Source organism: Myiozetetes cayanensis, unplaced genomic scaffold, assembly GCF_022539395.1.
Source record: "Myiozetetes cayanensis isolate MyiCay16 unplaced genomic scaffold, myiCay2020 scf28, whole genome shotgun sequence".
NCBI lineage: Eukaryota > Metazoa > Chordata > Aves > Passeriformes > Tyrannidae > Myiozetetes > Myiozetetes cayanensis.
Genome location: NW_026087499.1, coordinates 3,211,228 through 3,230,422, shown reverse-complemented (window position 1 = coordinate 3,230,422; position 19,195 = coordinate 3,211,228). Strand labels below are relative to the sequence as shown.

General features: G+C 50.7%; 1 protein-coding gene across 2 annotated transcripts; it reads left to right on the top strand.

The window, feature by feature from the left end:
- Positions 1–2,563: 2,563 nt before the first annotated feature.
- Positions 2,564–16,013, top strand: ENO1 (enolase 1). Of its 2 annotated transcripts, none has more exons than XM_050322274.1 (12): positions 2,564–2,698; positions 6,795–6,888; positions 8,172–8,267; positions 10,542–10,600; positions 11,247–11,316; positions 11,503–11,636; positions 11,779–12,001; positions 13,429–13,626; positions 13,866–14,067; positions 14,446–14,554; positions 15,014–15,072; positions 15,544–16,013. In XM_050322274.1, the coding sequence occupies exons 2-12, from the start codon at positions 6,804–6,806 to the stop codon at positions 15,611–15,613; spliced, it is 1,305 nt and encodes a 434-aa protein (XP_050178231.1). In that variant the 5' UTR covers positions 2,564–2,698; positions 6,795–6,803; the 3' UTR covers positions 15,614–16,013. The 2 variants fall into 2 exon arrangements, with proteins under 2 accessions (XP_050178231.1, XP_050178230.1); XM_050322273.1 differs by lacking the exon at positions 2,564–2,698 and adding an exon at positions 3,274–3,292.
- The last annotated feature ends 3,182 nt before the right edge of the window (positions 16,014–19,195 follow it).

Sequence of the window (19,195 nt, the reverse complement as noted above, 5' to 3'; positions counted from 1 at the left end):
TCCCTTTTCCTGGCCTAGATCGTTTTATCTCAGCTGTGTGCAACCCAGCAGCATTTCAGCCTGGTTCACAGCTGTGCAGCCCACATGAACCTGCTTAAAAAAAAGCACAAACCCCAGCACCCAGTGTTGCTGTGGGCACGTGGGACACATCACCCTGCCACCAACCAGCCTGGATTTCACTGGGCTTCTCCCTGCTGGCAGCCTGGGGGTCACACGAGGGGGCCTGTGGGGCACTGGTGGCACCACATGTGAGGTGCTGGGGGAAGGAGGTCAGTTCAGCAGATTGCCTTTGGTTTTTTTTTTATTAGACTTAAAGCTTGCCCCGAGGGGATGTTCTCAGGAAGGAAAGAAAAATGTGCCCAGAAGAAATATCAGTCATAGGCTGGCAGGGCGAGGCAGGGCTGGAGTGAGCACAAATATCAGGGAGCAGTGGTATCAGTGACTCTGAGCGCTCTGCTCGGAGCACTCAGGGTGAACTGGGCACAGAAACGAGTCACAGAATAGGTTGGGTTGGAAGGGACCTTAAAGATCATCCTGTTCCAGCTCCCTGTCATGGCCAGGGACACCTTCCAATATACCAGGTTGCTCCTTGGACACTTCCAGGGGTGGGGTAGCCACAGCTTCTCTGGGCAACCTGTGCCAGGGCCTCCCCACCCTCATAGGGAAGAATTTCTTCCTAATATCCAATCTGAACCTACTCTGAGCCCCAAGACCCCAACTCCAGGCTTGATGAAAACAGGTTTGAAGGGGGTTTTTCGATGTTGAGGGAGGCAGGGAGGCATGGACCCCCACCAGCACCACAGTGCAGCATTCCAGCATTCAGGAGATGGAGCAGGGCCTTGCCAAGGTGGTCCCAGGGAACAGCGAGTGGGGGGATTTGGGTAAATAAGGAAGGAACAGGAATCCCTCGGCAGTGCCACAGCAGGAACAATTCATGTGAGGGGTCGTGCTCTTATTAAACACCAGGACACGAGGTCAGTGCTGAGTCCGCTGATGGTTGAGTGTTACTTTCCAGGGATGGAGGGTTTGCTGATCACAGAGCTCCCAGCTCAGCCCATGGCTCGTACCTCACCATAGCAGACTGAATAATTATCAATGAATAATTGCATGTTTTTACAGCAACCACAGAGGGGTTGGAGCTTTTCAGGAGCAAAACTCACTCCATATTGGCAAAGTCCTTAATTCTGTGTCCGGTTCTGAGCTCTGTTCTGCTCTGTTATGTTTTTTTGTAACAAGATCGTTTTCAAACGTGCCTTGGGGGACCAGATCCAGGCAGAACACTGGGAAAAGTTTTTGTTGCTGCTGGCACACTGATATGAGGTGTCATAACCTGTCAACATAAGTGCTCCCTCTCCACCCCAGGAAGTGTGATGGTTACTCGCTTAAAAAATCAGAGTAAATATTTATTGTGATTAACCTTTTCCTAGAACTAATACAAACACACACGCTTCCAGCCTTCCTCTTTCCGGCTTTAGTTGCCATTCCTACACAGAATTATTGGGACGTCCGGAGATGATCCATCCCAACCCCTCTTCCCAGGCAGGGTCACCTGGAGCAGGTGACACAGGAATGTGCCCAGGTGGATTTGGAATTTCTCCAGGGAGGGAAAGTCCACACCCTTCCCCGGGGCAGCTGTTCCAGGGCTCTGCTGTCCTCCTGCTCTTCCTCGTGTTGAGGTGAAACTTCTTGTGTTTTAGTTTATGGCCATTTCTCTGTGTCCTGTCACTGGCACCATCCTCTGCCCCTGAGATATTTGTATGCATTAATAATGTCTCTCCTCAGTATTCTCTTCTCCGGACTTTCCTCCCAGCTCCCGCGGTCTCTCCTCGTCAAAGAGATGCTCCAGCCCCCCAAATCATCTTTGTGGCCCCTGCTGGACCCTCTCCAGTAGCTGCTCTGGCACAGAGGAGCCCAGAACTGGACCCAGCTCCCCAGATGGACACAATTGTGAGGAAAGGCTGAGAAAACTGGGATTGTTCAGCCTGGAGAGAAGCTTTGGAGTGACCCAATTGTGGCCTTCCAGTGCCTGAGGGGAACCGACGGCAACGATGGGGTAAGACTAGTTATGAGAACGTGTAGTGACAGGAAGAGGGGGATGGGTTCAAACTGAAGCAGAGGAGGTTTAGATGGGACATTGGGAAGGAATTCCTGGCTGTGAGGGTGATGAGGCCCTGGCACAGGCTGCCCAGAGAAGCTGCGGCTGCCCCATCCCTGGGAGTGTCCAAGGCCAGGTTGGAGCAGCCTGCTGTGGTGGTAGGTGTTCCTGCTTATGTAAGGGGTTTGGAACTGGATGATCTTTAAGGTTCCCTCCAACCCAACCCCATTCCATGACTCCACGATCGCCCCTAGGGCGAACCCGGCTCCCCCCGCTCCCCCCCTCACATGGTCCCGTCCTCTTCCCCCCCGCCCCGCGCCCTGCATGGGCCGCTCCGGCCCCGCCCCCCCCGCTCGCGCACCGTGCACGCGGCCGCCGGCCGGCTCTCGGCGGCACGTAGCACACGCACCCCAGCCCGCCTCTGGCGCGAGGCGCCGGCGGCCAATCGGGGCGCGGCGCGGGGCCGGCCCGGCCAATGGGAGCGGCCGGGGGGCGGGCCCCGGGCGCGAGGGCGGCTATAGGCGGGCGGGCGCGCGGGCGCTCGCCCTCAGTCAGAGCCGGGGCGGTGAGAGCGGCGGAGCTGCGGAGCAGAGCGGCACAGCGGTGAGTGCGCCCGCACCGCCCGGCCTCGGCGTCCCCTGGGCACCGGCCACGCGATTCACGCGGAGTCCCGGCCGCTCCAGTGGGATGGGGCTGGGCCGTGCCGAGGCGCGGTGGTCCCTGAGGGGTGCAGGCCGCTGTGGGCGGTTCGCGCAGCACCAGTGGGGCTTGCGGGCGTCTGGGCGGCCTGAACCCCGGCCACGTGTGGGACTAGGGGGGGGAATCAGGGGAATATGAGGGTCGAGGCGCGGGCAAAATCGGGGGAACACGATGGGTCATATGAGTCGAGGCGGGTGCACAATTTGGGAGGATACGGTGGGTCAAGGCTGGGCCAAAGTTTGGGGGATATGATGGGTCGAGGCGTCCTCAAAGGCAGAGTTTAACCTCTGCCTCTTAATCATTAACAATCGCTCTCGGATTGCCTGTGGTGATTCGGACTTTTCCCCTCTTCAGTGGATGTCCTTCAGCTGCCCATCTCAAATATTTAACGTTTGCTGTCGGCGCTCCAATCCGTGCCTGAGGTCTCTTAGCGGGTGGTTCAGTGCTGGTGGTTATCCCAAGGCAGCAGCACCTGGACGTGCATCTCTGGATGCTGAGGTGTGGAGAAAAACGAAAGAATTGCGTGTTAACCTTCTTGCCTCGTGCAGGGACTGCCGGAGAGGATCCTGGGCTTGCTCCTGTTCCGTTACTCGCCTGCTGAGTCACAGGGTAGGGCTGTGACTGTCTGAGCCTGGCAGGAAGTACTGAAGTTTGTCATCCAAACCCACGGGCTGAGGCAATGTTCAGGCCTCCATCTTATTAAAACACCGAGAGGGAAAGTGGTTCAACATGTCTGTGATTTACTCCCTGCCGGGCATTGGTTAGAACCCGTTGTATCACGTTGCAGAGATAGAGAGGTGCATTTTAACCCCTTGGAATGCAGAGCAGGAGGGTTGGAAAGGTGCACGTTTGCCCAGTTTTCAGGAGTGCTTTAGCAGTGGATTTGATGTGCTGAATCTGATAGAGTGAGCTCAAAGGTCTAATGGGTGGTAATGATATGAGAGTCGTGGTCACGCAGGACCTTTAAATGTCAAGCAAAGCTGGTAAATGGCATTTCTGTAATAAGACACTTGGGTAGTTCTTCCTAAGGCCGAACTTTAGTGTTGCTTTTTAAATCTCCATTCAGATGCTTGCAGTGCTCAGCTGTAACCCTGCCTTGACTTCACAGACATGTGGCTGCAAAATAAGTCACAAGGACAATCTTTGCTGAGAAAGTTGGCTGTAAATAAAATCTTTAGAAATAATTTTCAGTTGGAGTAGTTCCCTTTGGTGTGAGAGTATTGCATTTCCTGTGCAGAGCACGGAATCAGATGGGCAATAAGTGGTGATTTCTTGGACTTCAGGAGATAGTGGTGTGAGTACTCAGAGCTGGCAGTGGGTTGTGACTTAGCCTTGAGCAGGTACTGACACGTGTTTTCCTGGGAAGGCAGCAAAGCTGGTGTGTGTGGCTTCTCTCCTGCAGGCAGACAGTGACCTTGTCAGCAGATTATGCTGCAGAAGAAGGTTTAAGGCAATGTGTGTGTTAAATACCACTGTGGTATTTGCGTGTTGGGCTGATTCCACGGCTCAGTACAAAGGTCTGGAGCAGACAGTGCTGCTGGTGACCTCTCCTGCCTTCAGTCAGCATTTCCACAGTTAAACCTGTGCTCAGGCTGACCCCCGTGTTCCAGATGAGTTGTTTGAGGCAGGATTGATAATGCTGAGCTTGTGGGGAGCTAAACAGCTTCAGTTTTACCCTATGGCTCAGTGGGAGAACTGTTCCTCGAGCACAGGAGTGAGGGGGTTTGCAAAATGAGCAAGAAAAAAAGTGTGAAGGATTTCTGGAGTGGTGCTGTGAAAGGGCTCTTTGAGGAGGAAAGGGAGGGACGTCTGCAGAGGTTGTTAGTCAAGGATGCTCAGTAATGTCAGAGCTGGCAGACATTCCCAGTGGAAGCTCTTGGAGTGTGTATTCCTGAAGTGCCTCCTTTGTGGAGGTCAACAAACAATCCTTGCATTGTGCTAAGACTTCCTGTGAGCTGGCTGTGCTGTCAAAGAATAAGACACCTAAAGGTTTGTGGCAAAGCCACAGTTGTGAAAATGAAAGTGCCAGCCTAATAAACTCTCAGAGCCCTTTTTGGATGAGTGGGGAATGTTTCTGTTAGCCAGTGCTCAGTGCACCTGCAGAGAGATAAATGTTGGTGTGGGAGGGACTGATAACTGGAGGGTTGCAGGGATTTATTTCTAGCTTGTATATTTTTCACTGGTTGAAGCTCAGTGGTGGCAGCGTGAAGGTCAGCTCCAAGTAAGTTGTGTTGCTTCCTAGATTAGTCATATCATGTGTCAGTGTGTGGGTCTGACTCGAGACAGGCACTTGAAAATGTTAGAGGTTATACAACATGCAGGGCAGGACAGCTGGAAGGGGCACTTGAAAGCCAAGAGGGCAAAGCAAATGGCTACTTGAGTTTCTAACTTGAGGGGAGAGGAATTTGCCGTGGAGGAAGAGCTGAGTGTGTGAAGTTACTCCTCTCACAGACTCAGAACAAGCAGCAGCATTGCTAAGGTCGTGTTTTCTTAACTTTGCAGTAACTGTGGATTCATGACCATTTCTGTAAACAGAGTTGCCACCCACACTAGCTTGCCAAAAAGGCAGATTCCAGATAGTTCTGCTTCTGAGACTGAGCTTTATTCTCTGCAGATGGGCTGGGTTTGGTGCCAGGCAGTGGCTTACAGACATGTGTATGACTTGGTTTTTAAAATCTAGCCAAGCTTACATAAGAGTTTTCTTACGTGTGTAAAAGTGAGAAGGGGGAAAAGGAACTATCAGGAGATTGTGGTGATTTCTCTTCCTTGTAAGAGGGAAAGTTAAAAGGAAAAACTATTCCTGTAAATAGTCAACAGGGTGTAACTATTAATGCAAGCTCTTAACTGGAGCTGTGACTGTTTCTATTTCGACACAGGCTCTGTTTGGCTCTGAGCAGCTGCTGTGCATACTAAGAGCTGTTGCACTTCAGACTCTTATCAAAAAGAACTCCAACTGGTAGCAGAGATTTCCTGTATTAGGGTTGCCTGGCTGCTCTTACGTGGTGAGAGCTCTCTGTCTGAAAACAAAGCTTCTGGGTTTAGAAAATATTCTTCCCAACATTTGACTCTTAACTCCCACCAAGTATGAAAAGTTTTCCTATGGTGTGGTGTTTTTGAACTGGTCTCATGCCTGCAGGTATTAGTACAGGATATAAAATTCAAACTGATGCTTGCAGCAGTTGCTGCCTTCTGAGAGTGGTGCAAGGCCTGTGAGGTCCCTGGGCAGGGGGTCTGAGAGGGTTTCTGTGTCCCTGGCACCCCTGGGCTGTGTGGGAGAGGGACTGGGGCAGGGCTGGTGAGAGTTGGGTGGTGCTGGTTGTGCCTGTGGCCTGGTTGAAGCTGCTGAAGGCCACACACAGCCAGCCTCTGGGGAGCCTGAGGAGCCAGGGAGTGGCATTGGCAGGTTGTGGTGGGAAGGGTGTGGGATGGGGCTCTGCCTGATCTGTTCACCTGCTGCTTGGGCTGCAATGTGATGGCCACCCCAGCTCCGTGGTGACTGTGCAGAGCCTACCCAGAGTCTTAGGGACTCCTGGGAATTAGAAAGATGCCATATTTCAGAGGAATCACCACTTTATAACTGTGAGGACACTGTGACCTGCTGCCAAAAGGGTGTGTCTGGTATTGTTAATTAGAGGTTCCTTCCTTACTGAAGCTCCCAGGTTTGCTGCCTACCAGGAGCTTGCATTCACGTCATCTGCTCCTACTGTTTTGTGCAGGGTCTCATGATACTGCAATGAGGTCACTTAGAAACATCAAAAAAGACTCTCCCTTGGATACAGGAAAGAGGTTTTTTCAATGATAAAGGTGATGACACTGGCACAGGTGGCCCAGAGAAGCTGTGGCTGCCCCATCCCTGGAAGTGTCCAAGGCCAGATTGGATGTGGCTTGGAGCAACCTGGTCTGGTGGAAGATGTCCCTGCCCATGGCAAGGGGTGGAAGGAGATGATCAGAGGGAAATTTCCAACCCATTCCATGAGTAACGGTAAAATCTTCTTTTCAGGTATTAAAGATGTCCATCACCAAGATCCACGCCCGTGAAATCTTCGACTCCCGTGGGAATCCCACTGTTGAGGTAGACCTCTACACCAACAAAGGTGAGTCCTCAACTCTAGGGGTTTATTCCTTTCTTCTATCTGATAGAACAAATGATCCCATTCTAGCCTTGGAATTGTGCTTACTTTTTCCTCCGTGAATAGAACTTCGTTGAGCCTGGCAGGAAAAACCTCCGCCTCATTCTCCTGGGATGAGTTTGCTGAGCTCAAGTTCCTGGCCTGGACAGTGCAGGGTTTTTTGAAGTGTGCTGCTTCTTACAGTCTAAATTGTGCCAGTGCAGTTCCAAACCTACCTTCCTTCCCTGGCCAAGCATAAACTGGGGCAGCACTTGCAAACTCAAGTTGAGACCTCTGTTCCTGTCCTTGAGCAGCTGCTGATGGTCCTGGTGGTCAGTGCTCCCCAAACTCTGTCTGACTGCCCTTTGTCTGGCAGTCACTTGCTGGAATGAAAAGTCTTCTGCTGCAGAGTTGAATTTTGGGTAATGGTTTCTTCTCTGTGCAAGAACTCGGGCATGACTCAAGGACTTGTCTAATTGGGCCTTCACATATAACATCTTATATTTTTAATTATTGTAGGACTTTGCCGTGGTTTGTGAGTTGTTCATCCCACATCTGATAGGATCTGACAAAGGCATTGTGCAAACCCATACCAACGTGCTTTGGTGGAATGAGCAAACACAATGGTTGTAATACACTGACTAAAGAGCTGATCTTTCTGCCTCAAAGGATTAATGCAGTCATTTAATGAGACTGCCCCTACTAAGCTCTTTGATTTAGTGGGATAAGGGAAAGACTGGAGGCTGAAGCTGGCATCTTGAACCACAGGCAGAACAAACTCCAGTGTGTAGATTTGCTCCAAGTTCAGCATCCTTGGCTGGAGGAATGGGCTGTCTGGGTGGCTCTGCTGTTGTCAGAAGAGCTCAGAACTCACATTAATAAAATAGACCTCCTAATTGTCCCTTTTATTCCATATCTTAGAATTTAAGAGCTTGCTTGCCAGACTGAGCTCAAAAGTAGATGCAGTGAATAAAGCTGCCTTTTTGGAAATGGAATGGATGGGTTTGTAACTTAAACACTTGAAATGCACAGTGGAAGAGAATGAATTAGCTTACTGTTGATCAGTGAGGGAAACACTGAAGAACTGGTGATGCTGTAAAGGAGCAGACAGCCCTCTTAGGATCACTGTACACCTGAGCAGAGATGTTTAGAAACTACTTCTCCCATCTCCAGGGATGGAAGTATGAGCAGGTTGGGATGGTTTATGGGTGTAGGATGTTTTGTGGGTGTGAACATGCCAAGACCTTTCATTTTTGTGCTGTGCACAGGTCTGTTCAGAGCTGCTGTTCCCAGTGGTGCCTCAACTGGAATCTATGAAGCTCTGGAGCTTCGTGACAATGACAAGACACGCTACCTGGGCAAAGGTAAACCTGAGTTTGGGTACCCAGAGAGCCCTGTTAACAGGGGCTGTGTCCCTGCATGTGGTGCTGCTGGACTGCAGGAGAGGACACCAGGGCTCCTGTGCTGCTTCTGTGCTCTGTGCAAGGCATGGCAAGTGAGCAAGGCCATGGGAGATGCACAGGGAGGTGACAGCTGTGGGCTGGGGCACAGGGAAGGCAGAGGCTGCTGGGCTGGTTCTCTGGGGATGATGTGGAGGGTGACTGTGCCTCCAGCAGTGCAGCTGCCTCGTGCTGGAGGTCACTGTACCTGCACAGGTGGGTCTGTGGAGCTTGGACAGGCCAGGCAGGTGCCAATGTCTCTGTGCAGTGTGCCCAGATGTCCTCTGTGATGCTGCTCCCCTTGCCCTGTGTGTGTGTCAGAGGACAGAGTGCACTGGCAGGGTGTCATGAGAGCATCTGCACTGCCTGCCCCCAAAGGCTTGGCCATTCTGCAGCCACTCACAAGGTCTTTCCATAGGCCAGATTCTCAAAGAACCCTTAAATCTGCCAGCTCTGTCACTGTAGACTCCTGAGATCCCTGCCTGTTAAATCCTGAACCTGGGCTTTGATGCCAGCTGCTGTCCACAGCCAATGTGCAGCTCTGCACTGGTAATCCTGGAGGATACTTCCATTCCAGGGTGCACAACAGCTAAAGCCACTCTGAATTTTGTCTGTCATTACAGGTAGCCAGGATACTTAGGTCTGTGTTAGTAGTGTAATATTTTACTTGTCTGGGGACTTATTGTGTGTTCTGAAAGGAAATTAAACACAGCAGTCACCAGGCTGGCTGGGAAACAAGTATGGGTGAGAATGAATAGCTGCAAACAAGATGTCATTCCCTAATACACATCCTAATTGTAGTTCTTATGACCATTCTGAGAGCTTGGACAGTCAGGGCTCCTTTCTAACTTGCTGCTCTAAAAGCATTGGTGATGCCTTCCAAGTATAAGCAATCATCCTGACTTTTGGCTGGGAGAGAGAATTATTTTCAGACTCCTTTGCCAGTCAGGTGAAAGGAAGCTGAAATATTTTTTTGCCTATTAAGAAGGAGCAATTAGAGTGGATAACTACTGAATTAACTTGCAGAGCCTTGCCTTAGAAGATTCATGGTTGTTAATACTTTAAACACAGAATAAACTCCTTGATGACTGAATATCCCAAAAAGCTGAAGAGCTTATGCTGTTTACCCAGGGCACTTTTTCTTGAGAAGAGCAAATGTGTACTTACCTCACTGTGCTAAATGTGTGTGTGCTTAGACCTGTTAAGTCTGATCCTACAGGCAGTTCTTAATGGCCTGTAACTAGGCAGTGGTTAACAGCCTGTGGCAGCTGAGAGGCTTTGTCAGCTGGGAGATAACAGTTGTGAAAAAATAATCAGCAAATGGGATGAGTTGCAGATAACTGGTGGGCCTTCTGTAATATAAATCTGCAGACTTAGACTATTTGGAAAAGCAATTAATGCGGTTTAGAGTGCAGTTAATTAGCGTTCTGTTCTGAACATGGGGTTTAAACACTGCACAGTAAAACACGTGCTAAGGTGATGCTTTAGCAATGTTACAAAATCATAGCAGATGGTGAAATGCCTGAGCTGCTGCAGAGCTAACTTCTGGAGAAACCTTTTACTTTCCCCCTTTCCACAGATTCTATGAGTAGCCCATCCTAAAACCTTCTCTAAATGCTGCTGTTCAGCCCCTTGAGGCTTGGGTCCAAAGTGCTGTTGGCAGAACTATGGAGACCTGGGTGGAAAGCCCAAACACAGCCTTGCACAGTTTCCTTTGCTCTTTGCCCCTTTTGTTTCTAGTCCACTGCCCAGTGTCAGGCTGTTGCTGGCTGGTGGATCTGTTACCTGTGTGTGTCCTTTCTCTGCCGTGCCTGTGGGGTTGGCTGCGAGTCTTCCTCTCCCCCTTGATTCTGTTGTCCTGTTTCGCTTCTGTCAGGTGTGTCCCGAGCTGTTAAGTATGTTAACGAGTTCCTGGGGACAGCCCTGTGCACACAGGTAATGGATGTGCTTCCAGTGCGGTGTCACTCGGATGAACTCCTGCAGTGCATGGCCTTGCACCCTAACCCTGCCCAGGCATTCCTGGACAGCGTGTCCTTCCTGCAGCCCCCACTCAGTCAAGGTCACCTCTCTGTTCGGATGTGCCTGTGAGCTCAGGGTGCACCAGGGCTGGAGTAGCATGAGGTGATGTTCCTGAGATCCCTACTAACACCTGCATAACCTGTGTGGTTGACCAGTGTCTGATCTGCTTGTTCCTTCCAGGTGTCTCAAAAGCTGTTGAGCACGTCAATAAAACGATTGCACCTGCACTGGTTAGCAAGGTAGGAGCAATCTGCCTTTCCTTAACCTCACCTAAAGCCAGGCAGCGTGGCCAGACCGCCCCTCAGGGTGGTTGCAGGAACTGTGTGACATGGGGGGTGTTAGTGGATTGGGGTGCATGTGAACAAACTGACTACAGCAATTGTTTTACTTAATTTACTTAATGAATGCATATCTAATACATAATCAAACCATCTCTGGCAGCCTGGTGGTGCAGTGTAGGAACACAAGCACCTGGGACCTTCAGTGGGGTGCTTTATACTTAAGAGTAGCTGAATGATGAGGAAAGGCTGGGCTTCATCCAAGCTGGGTAATTTGGAAGGGAATCTGATGGATCTAGAACAGTCTGCTTGTGTGAGATTCCCATGAGCTTTGTGGCCTCTAAGCCCTATCCATAGAGGATGTGCAAAACGAGGTAATGTGTAAAGTGATTGCACACCCAGCTTGCCTGTCAGCCTTGATCTGCTGCAAGTGCCAGAGGTTCTGCTGTGTGATAATGGCAAGAGTTGGTCTATTCAACTGTTGGCAGTTGCCCTTGAGCAAGTTTTGGTGCCTGCCAGGGATGTAGATGATGCAGTGGGGGGGTAGGTGAGAGTTTGTGAACCTGTGTTTGGTGTCAAACTGTTTTTTGCTTGCTTCTCCCTGCAGAATCTCAGCGTTGTGGAGCAAGAAAAGATTGACAAACTGATGCTGGAAATGGATGGGACTGAGAATAAATGTAAGTGGGCTTTGTGTTACCCCAAGGGGTGGAAAGGTGAAGAAGGGTTTCTAGAATTCTGATATACTTTATCAGAAATGGGTAGTGTGTGGCATGTGCTGTGCACTGCCATAATTAAAACCGTGGGGCTGGCATGGCTGAATGTCTTTATAGAGACATTTCCATAAACAATTCCTTCTCTTTCAGCCAAATTTGGTGCCAATGCCATCTTGGGTGTATCTCTGGCTGTGTGCAAAGCTGGTGCTGCTGAGAAGGGTGTCCCCTTGTACCGTCACATTGCTGACCTCGCTGGAAACGCTGAGGTCATTCTCCCAGTTCCTGTAAGTCTCTGGGTGGGGCTCAAGCCTTGGTCTGAGCAGGTGCCTCCTGGGCTTGCATCAAAGTTGCTACACAATAAAGAGTAAATGCTGTTAGCAAGTTACCCTGAAACACTCTAACTTGGCTTTTTTTGGCTGCTCCAAGGCTTTCAACGTGATCAATGGTGGCTCCCACGCTGGCAATAAGCTGGCCATGCAGGAGTTCATGATCCTCCCCGTGGGTGCTGAGAGCTTCAGGGATGCCATGCGCATCGGGGCAGAGGTCTACCACAACCTCAAGAACGTCATCAAGGAGAAGTATGGCAAGGATGCCACCAACGTGGGTGATGAGGGTGGCTTCGCCCCCAACATCCTGGAAAACAAAGAAGGTAAGAATGAGCTAAATGCAGCAAGAGCTGTAACTGATAGCTGGAGAATTAAAACCATGCCTGCCCCAATATCAGTGAAAAGCAGGATCAGCAGGTTCAAAGGTGTAGAACTTGCTGCTGCTTTTTGGCTCTGCTTCTTACCCTGACAAACATTCCAAGTTGCTCTACTGATGTGGTCAGGTGTTCCCTTGGACATCAGCTTATGCAGCTTGACAGGGTGGCTTTAACTTCAGTGCCTCATTCGTTCCATTCCTGTGGCAGCTTAAGGCAATCTTGTGCCCTTCCAGCTGAAAAGTGATGTGGAAACATCTGTGCACTGCAGGTCTCCCAGAACCAGTAGTCAAAGATCACTGCAGCTGTTTTTCTGCTGACAGGGAGGAAAACAGTTTGTACTCTGCCTGGTCATGTGTGGGAGTGCCTGGGAAGTTGAGGCAGTTGCTGCTTCCACGGCCAAACAGTTCTGTTCAGGAATCTGCAGGAGAGGCTGTTTGTCTGTGGGAAGTGAAATACCTGTTCCTACAAAAACTGTGCCAGAGGAGCTGTTTTTCTGCCTCTCACAGAAGAAATGGAGCTGCTAATAAGGCAGTAGAATACTGGAACTCTTAAGTTGCTTGTTACTTTACACCTGTTAGTTATGTTATTGTTCAGGATGACTTCTGAACTGCACTGCCTTTTCTGACACTGAAAGTACTGAGGCAGCACCAGGAATGGGGCCATTCCTGAGTCCCAGTGTCACGTGCAGCTGTGCTGGGCCTGTACCCTCACAGGCATCAGTGAGGATGACCTGAAATGAGCATTACAGTCCCAGGAACTTCTGTTGCTGGCAGCAGCTGCTTTTGCAGTTTGTGCTACCAGCAGCATCTTACAAAACTCAGCCAAGCCCACAAAAAACCCAAACCAACAAGAAATGGAAAACACTTGATCTAAGCTTCCTACTGCAGATAGCCTGGCAAGTGGAGAACAGGTAGATGCCAAGAGGGGTGCCCTGTGCAGAGGCAGGCGGTGTCCTCTGGCCTGTCAGGGTTTGCAGTGCTCACCACTTCCACGGGCAGCACCTGATGTGGATGGAGCTAAAAGGGATTAGAGTGCAGCCAGTGCTTCCTGCCCACATGCATAAAGCTGGAGGAGGATGTGGTATCACCTAGCATTAAGCTTTCTGGGCTGACATGTAGTCCTGCCTGAAGAGATTAGGAATCCCATAATGGTGTCTCGGGGGTATTACAAGCTAAAAGCAGCATTAGAGTAATATCTTGTTCCAGTCAGTTCAGAAGTGGGAGAGTTTAAGAACCTTTTCTGTGCAGCCTTTTGGGCTTTCCAAAGTGGGTAATGGAGATTCTTTGCCAAGTGAAGATGCTGCTGGTGGGAAATGAGGAGCTTTTGGGTTCAGATGTTTGGCAGGAGCTCAGAGATCCCTCTCTGTGTTCCAGCCCTGGAGCTGCTGAAGACGGCGATTGCCAAGGCCGGATACACCGACAAGGTGGTCATTGGCATGGACGTGGCTGCCTCAGAGTTCTACCGGGATGGGAAGTATGACCTGGACTTCAAATCCCCTGATGACCCCAGCAGATACATCACTCCTGACCAGCTGGCTGACCTGTACAAGGGCTTTGTCAAGGGCTACCCCGGTGAGTTCTTCATTAACAAGAAGCAGCAGTGGTGGTGGGTAGGGGTTGATTGCTGAAGGAAAGAGCTGGTGTGCAGCCTCTCTTACAGGAGGGAACAAGAGCTCCTCCCTTGATCAGCCTCTTAGGGGTCTTAGGAATGTTCTTCAAAGTGGGTAGTGCTTGGCTGCAGCACTTTGGCACCACTGCACTCAAACAATTCGGGCTGGCGTTGTCTAAAAGCTGCTCGTGTCCCTCTGCAGTGGTGTCCATTGAAGACCCGTTTGACCAGGATGATTGGGCTGCCTGGAAGAAGTTCACTGGCAGTGCTGGCATCCAGGTGGTTGGTGATGATCTGACTGTGACCAATCCAAAGCGCATTGCCAAGGCTGTGGAGGAGAAAGCCTGCAACTGCCTCCTGCTCAAGGTCAACCAGATCGGCTCCGTGACAGAGTCCCTGCAGGCGTAAGTTCTCCCTCCTTGGCCAGGCTGGGAATGAGGGTTGTTTTCACTGAGGGAGATGAACATCTAGACCAGATCCAGGGGTACAGAAATCTGCTGGTGGGGCATTTGTGAAGGGAGAACAATTATTAACTGAGAGAGGATACTGGCAAGTAAACGTGTCCCTTCATGCTCTTGACGTCACAGGGGCACATTGAACAACCTCCCAGGGTCTGAGCACGTGTGAAGGCAGCTCTTGGTCACTGCCTTGTCGCATGATCCTCACCTGCACCACAGGGCAGTCCTGTCCTGCCAGAGCCAGGAATTTGCTGGCACTGTCACCAGAGCAAAGGCTGCTGGGCACGTGGGCACGGTGTGAACCTCTGTCTTTATCTCTTCCAGCTGCAAACTCGCCCAGTCCAATGGCTGGGGTGTGATGGTGAGTCACCGCTCTGGAGAGACAGAAGACACCTTCATTGCTGACCTGGTAGTGGGTCTCTGCACTGGCCAGGTTGGTATCTGTACCTGCTGCAGTTTGGCTTTTTTTGGTTGATGAGATAATGTGGTGGTGAAGCCAAGGCCACGCTGCACTGCAGCTGGAGGCTGCTCTGCCTTCAGGTGTGCAGATTTGCTGTGCCTGTACACAGGGAGCTGATTTGACTCATAGGAGCGTGACAGGAAAATTGTTATCTTGTGCAAACTCACCTTTAACCACCAATGTAAAAAACCTTTGTCAGCTCTGGTGGGTGTACTGGGATTTCCTGATCCTGAGGCTGGTGGCAAATGAACAATCTTTATTGCTTCCAAAACCTCTTGTGTTTGAGTGTTGAGATACTGAGCCTGATGCTCAAATAAAGCTTATCACTAAATTATTACATGATTATGCTTATTTCTCTGAACAGTTTTGTGTTGGCATCTCTGGCCTGGTTTCTGCTCTAGTTCTTCACTAACTTTCTGATTTCCCTTCCAGATCAAAACTGGTGCCCCTTGCCGATCCGAGCGTTTAGCCAAGTACAACCAGCTGCTGAGGTGAGCCTTGGGAAGGGGAACAGGGCTGAGCCTGGCATAGAATCAATGCTCCAGGAATGCTTGGGGGGCACAGCTTGGTCTTCTGCCTCTCAGAACCACCCTGCAGCTGAAGGACATAAAGTGAGCCTGGCAGAGGTGCTTTTGGGCCAGGGCTTTGTTGGGGTGGCTGAAGGGCTGAGCTGGATGGGTGAGGTCCTTAACAGACACGCTGAGGGGAACGTCACACAAAGCATCCTGTGATCCTGGATGGGACACATTGTCCTTCTCTCTGCATGAGGCAGAGCATTTAAACTGTTGGGGTTGAGTTCTGCCAGGTGGGTGGCACTTCTGTCACTGGTGGGGACTGGTTTATCACTGGCAGTGCCTTCAGTACCAGGTAGGTCGGGGGTTTCAGAGCAAGGCCAGTGGCTGTGCTGATGCGGGAGCTCTGTGCTGTCTGCTGACCCCCAGTGCTCTCTTCCCTCCCCCCAGAATTGAGGAGGAGCTTGGCAGCAAGGCCCGCTTTGCTGGGAGGAACTTCAGGAACCCTCGTGTCAAATAAGTGTGGATCAGTCGACCCCTGTTCTGGTTTCGAGCACTAGTCATTTACTTAGATCACAGTTACCTGTACTAGAAAGTTAAGGGCAGCTGAAGGAAAAGACCAGTCTGCAGGTCCTCTTCCCCCCTAGATGATCCCTTCACCCAGTGTTTTCACCAACTCTGATCTGTTAATTGTAATGCTCTGCTGCTGCTTCTGTAGAACGGTCCTTGAGGGGGTTGTGTGTATTTAACACCCTCAGGGATCCTGACATTGTGATGATTCTGGGCATCAACACTTTAGTTCCTTTTTCTGCCTGTCAGTGTTTGGAGCTGTGTGATTTGCAGTGCAGCAAGAGGTACCTGCAGACAGAGATAGTAGTGTTTTTACATGTGGTAAATAAAAGCATCAAACAACTCAACAATGTGTGGTTTTGAGTTATTTGGAGGAGGGGGGGAGAGGGGGCAGGGATTTCCACCTCTGCATCATGGAATTATGGAATGGTTTGGGCTGGAAGGGACCTTGAAACCAGCCCTGGGGGATGAGCTGTGGCACAGAGTTGCTCCTCAGCCCCTGGGCTTTGCTGATGGCACTGATAGAAGGTGTAATTTGGGGTTGACCCCAGAGCTGCACTTTGATTTTCACCGTATGAGTGTCCAGGTACCATTTTTCCCAGGGGAGAAGGAAAGACTTGAGGGCATTTCCAGCAGTGTGAGAGCAGAGTGAACAAAAGGCTGAGGGGCTTGTATTTCCAAACCCTTTGCTCTGTTCAGGCTCTGCTGGGCAGGGCAGGCAGGCAGGGGGAGATGGCAAAATGTGTGGCCCATCACTGCCCTGGGAGATGAGGAGGAAGAATTCCTTTCTCCTGGGCTTTACCAAGAGTGTGTTCGGTGTTTCTGTCCCCAGGGTGGTTCTGTTGCTCTGTGTGGTCACTGCCAGAGCAGCAGCCCCAGAACTGGGGATCAAACTTGTGACCTTAGTCCCCTTCTAGTCAGGAAAAACAAATTATTACACAACCGAGGGGTTGTCTAAGCCAGTTCTTGTCCCTTGCCTTCCTTTTTTTTTTTTTTTTTTTTTTCCCTTTTCCATAACGGCAGATTTGTAATAAAAATATTAATTTCCGCTTCACTTAATGACTGTTCCTGGCCTTGCAGTTCCAGGAAAGGGTTCCCTGTGGCTGGAATGTTCATTATCCGGGAGGAGCACAGCGCTGCCCCCCGGTGGGCGCTGATGGCGTTGCAGGGGCAGCGTCACGAGTCAGTTTTGTGCCTCTGAAATCGCTGAGATGGAAAATGTTAAAGGCTCTGATACTGCAGGGAACGTGTCGGCATCTGCCTTAAACTTAAAGAATGTTGTCGGTTCGAGTTTGGGGGGTGGGGGGGGAACACCCAGCAGAGATTTTATTTCAGTAGCTGCTGTGAAATGCTGAGGGCAGGGGTGGGGACTTGTGTCCCTAAACAAACCTGTAGATGTGGAGGGGAGGAGTGGAGCCAGAGCAGAGATGGTTGTGAGCAGTGCAATGAAAGCATCCTTTCCTTGGGCAGTTGGCAACTGTGTCTCCTCAGGAGATTCATCTCTGTCAGGCTCCTCTTAAGAAGAGCTTTGCTATAAATACCAAATTCACCAGCCCCAGCTCAGCACAGGTAAAAGGCTCCTCTCCCACTCCTTTGTCCTTTCCCAGGGCCTGGGGCTGGGCTGGTCGCAGCCCATGGCAGGTTTGAAGCCCGGTGCACTTTTCACACTTAGCTGATCTCTGAATTAGACCTGCTAAATGAATAAACCTGCTAATTACACACAAATCCTATCAGGGGATTTTTCCTCTCTCTAAGAGGGGGGTTTGTAGCGAGTGCAGAACGCTTTGGGAGGGTTTTTAGCAGAGCTGTGTCTCACCTGGCACTTCAGGAAGTAAAGTCCAAATGCTTAACCCACCTTCCCCCGGGCCTTTGTTTCCACTCGGTGATTTTCTTTTAATAAGCATCAGAAGGCAAAAAAGAGCCGGGAAATCAGGTCAGTGGCTGCCATAGATTGACAAAACCCTGAAGGGCACTAAGGCTGTGATGAACCGAGTGACACGAGCAGGGCCTGGCACCTGGGCTGCCCTATTTGTGCGCAGCTACATCGACCTGGGGGGGAAAAGGGAGCTGGAATCCTCCTCTGTTCGGATGAATAGTTCAGTCCCAGCTCTGACAAAAGGCCCTTCCACTTGTGCTGGTTGACAGCACTGCCGGTGGAGGCCGGGCCGTTGATTCATTATCGTTCGCACCTCGTCAGGGCAAGGTGGAGGGAACGGCTCCAGGTCAATTATCAGGTGTGTCCTGCCTTAAAATAACCGGGAAATCACACGGAAAAAATGGCAGTGTCGGAACATCGCTAGGGCTGGAAAGCCCGAAGCTGAAGTCAGATGCTATTGAACCGCGCGTTCCTCCCTCCGCCGGTGAATCAATCCCGCGGTGCCAGGCGCTGCGCTCACCTGTCCCATCAAACCAGTTATGTAAAGCTTTCAAGTTAAACCTCACAGAGTATTTGGGCCAGATCAGCGAGGTGCTTCCAGCTGCAGAGGATTCAGGCTCTACCTAATGAGGCTGCGGCGTTGAAAGGAGTCCCTCGCAAAGGAAGAAAGGAGAGCAGAGTGGGTAAGTGCCGGAACGCGGGGCTGGGGTTTGGAGATAAGGATTTTAAGCGCGTTAGAGAAAAGTGAATGATTGCTAACGCTCTGTGTGTGTTTGGAGTGAGGGGGGGGATGAGTGAATAGGGAACAAGATTTGATTGCTGAAAATCAAGACCTGAACCTGCAGCGCTGGAGGGAGGGTGGGGGGAGATGTGTCTGCTCCTTAATCAGGGCTCCAATCCCGCCGCTCAGCTCCTCACCTTTCTGGGCTGTCCCCACGGAGTTGTACTCGAAAGGCTGTGCTTTATAACAGAGAGCAAATGTAGCACAGCCAGTGGCTTTATTACCGCAATAATTTGCAGGGATGGCACTCCTTGGAGCAGAGGAGGCATCAGCTTAGCAAACACGAGCTGGGAGGCTGCTCTGAGAGCAGCAGGCTGGCTTAAAAGCAGGGCTGGAGTGGGAAGCGGGAGAAGGGATGAGTGATGAGCAGAGGGGAGAGGCAGGTGGTGCTTTGGGGAGCTATTCAGGTAACAGGATTTATAATGGAGTGATGCAAAGGACTGGAATGGGAGAGATCTCTCATTACCCTCTGGCTCTGTTTCTGGGTGTGGAGAGGTGGCTTTCCTGCTTTGAAGCCCAGCCTACTCTGAGCATTAATTTCCTGATGGTGGTTTCTGGGGCTGCTACAGGCCCTGTCTCAGAGAGTTCCTTCTGGACAGAAAGGAATGTTGCCATCCCTCTGTAATCCTGAGAAACCAAGTGATTCAACACTTCATGCTAGACGTGGGCCCCTGGTGTAGCCCCTGGAGTGAGCACATCACTCCTGACCTTCCCTCTCTAGGGCTGGGGCAGTGGCACATTTTCCCATCCCTTGGTTATCCTGTTCACCTTTCTTCCCTGATTTCTGTGTCGTTCCAAAATGGTCTAAATGATATTTTTTTTTTTTTTTGGTTCAGATTGTTGATTTTTGAAAAGAAACAGAAGTAGAATTGAAC

Coding starts and splice junctions, on each gene's coding strand:
- ENO1 (XM_050322274.1), top strand. CDS start 6,804: ATGTCCATCACCAAGATCCACGCCCGTGAAATCTTCGACTCCCGTGGG. Junction 6,889..8,171: donor AGACCTCTACACCAACAAAG/GTGAGTCCTCAA, acceptor TGCTGTGCACAG/GTCTGTTCAGAGCTGCTGTT. Junction 12,002..13,428: donor CATCCTGGAAAACAAAGAAG/GTAAGAATGAGC, acceptor TCTGTGTTCCAG/CCCTGGAGCTGCTGAAGACG.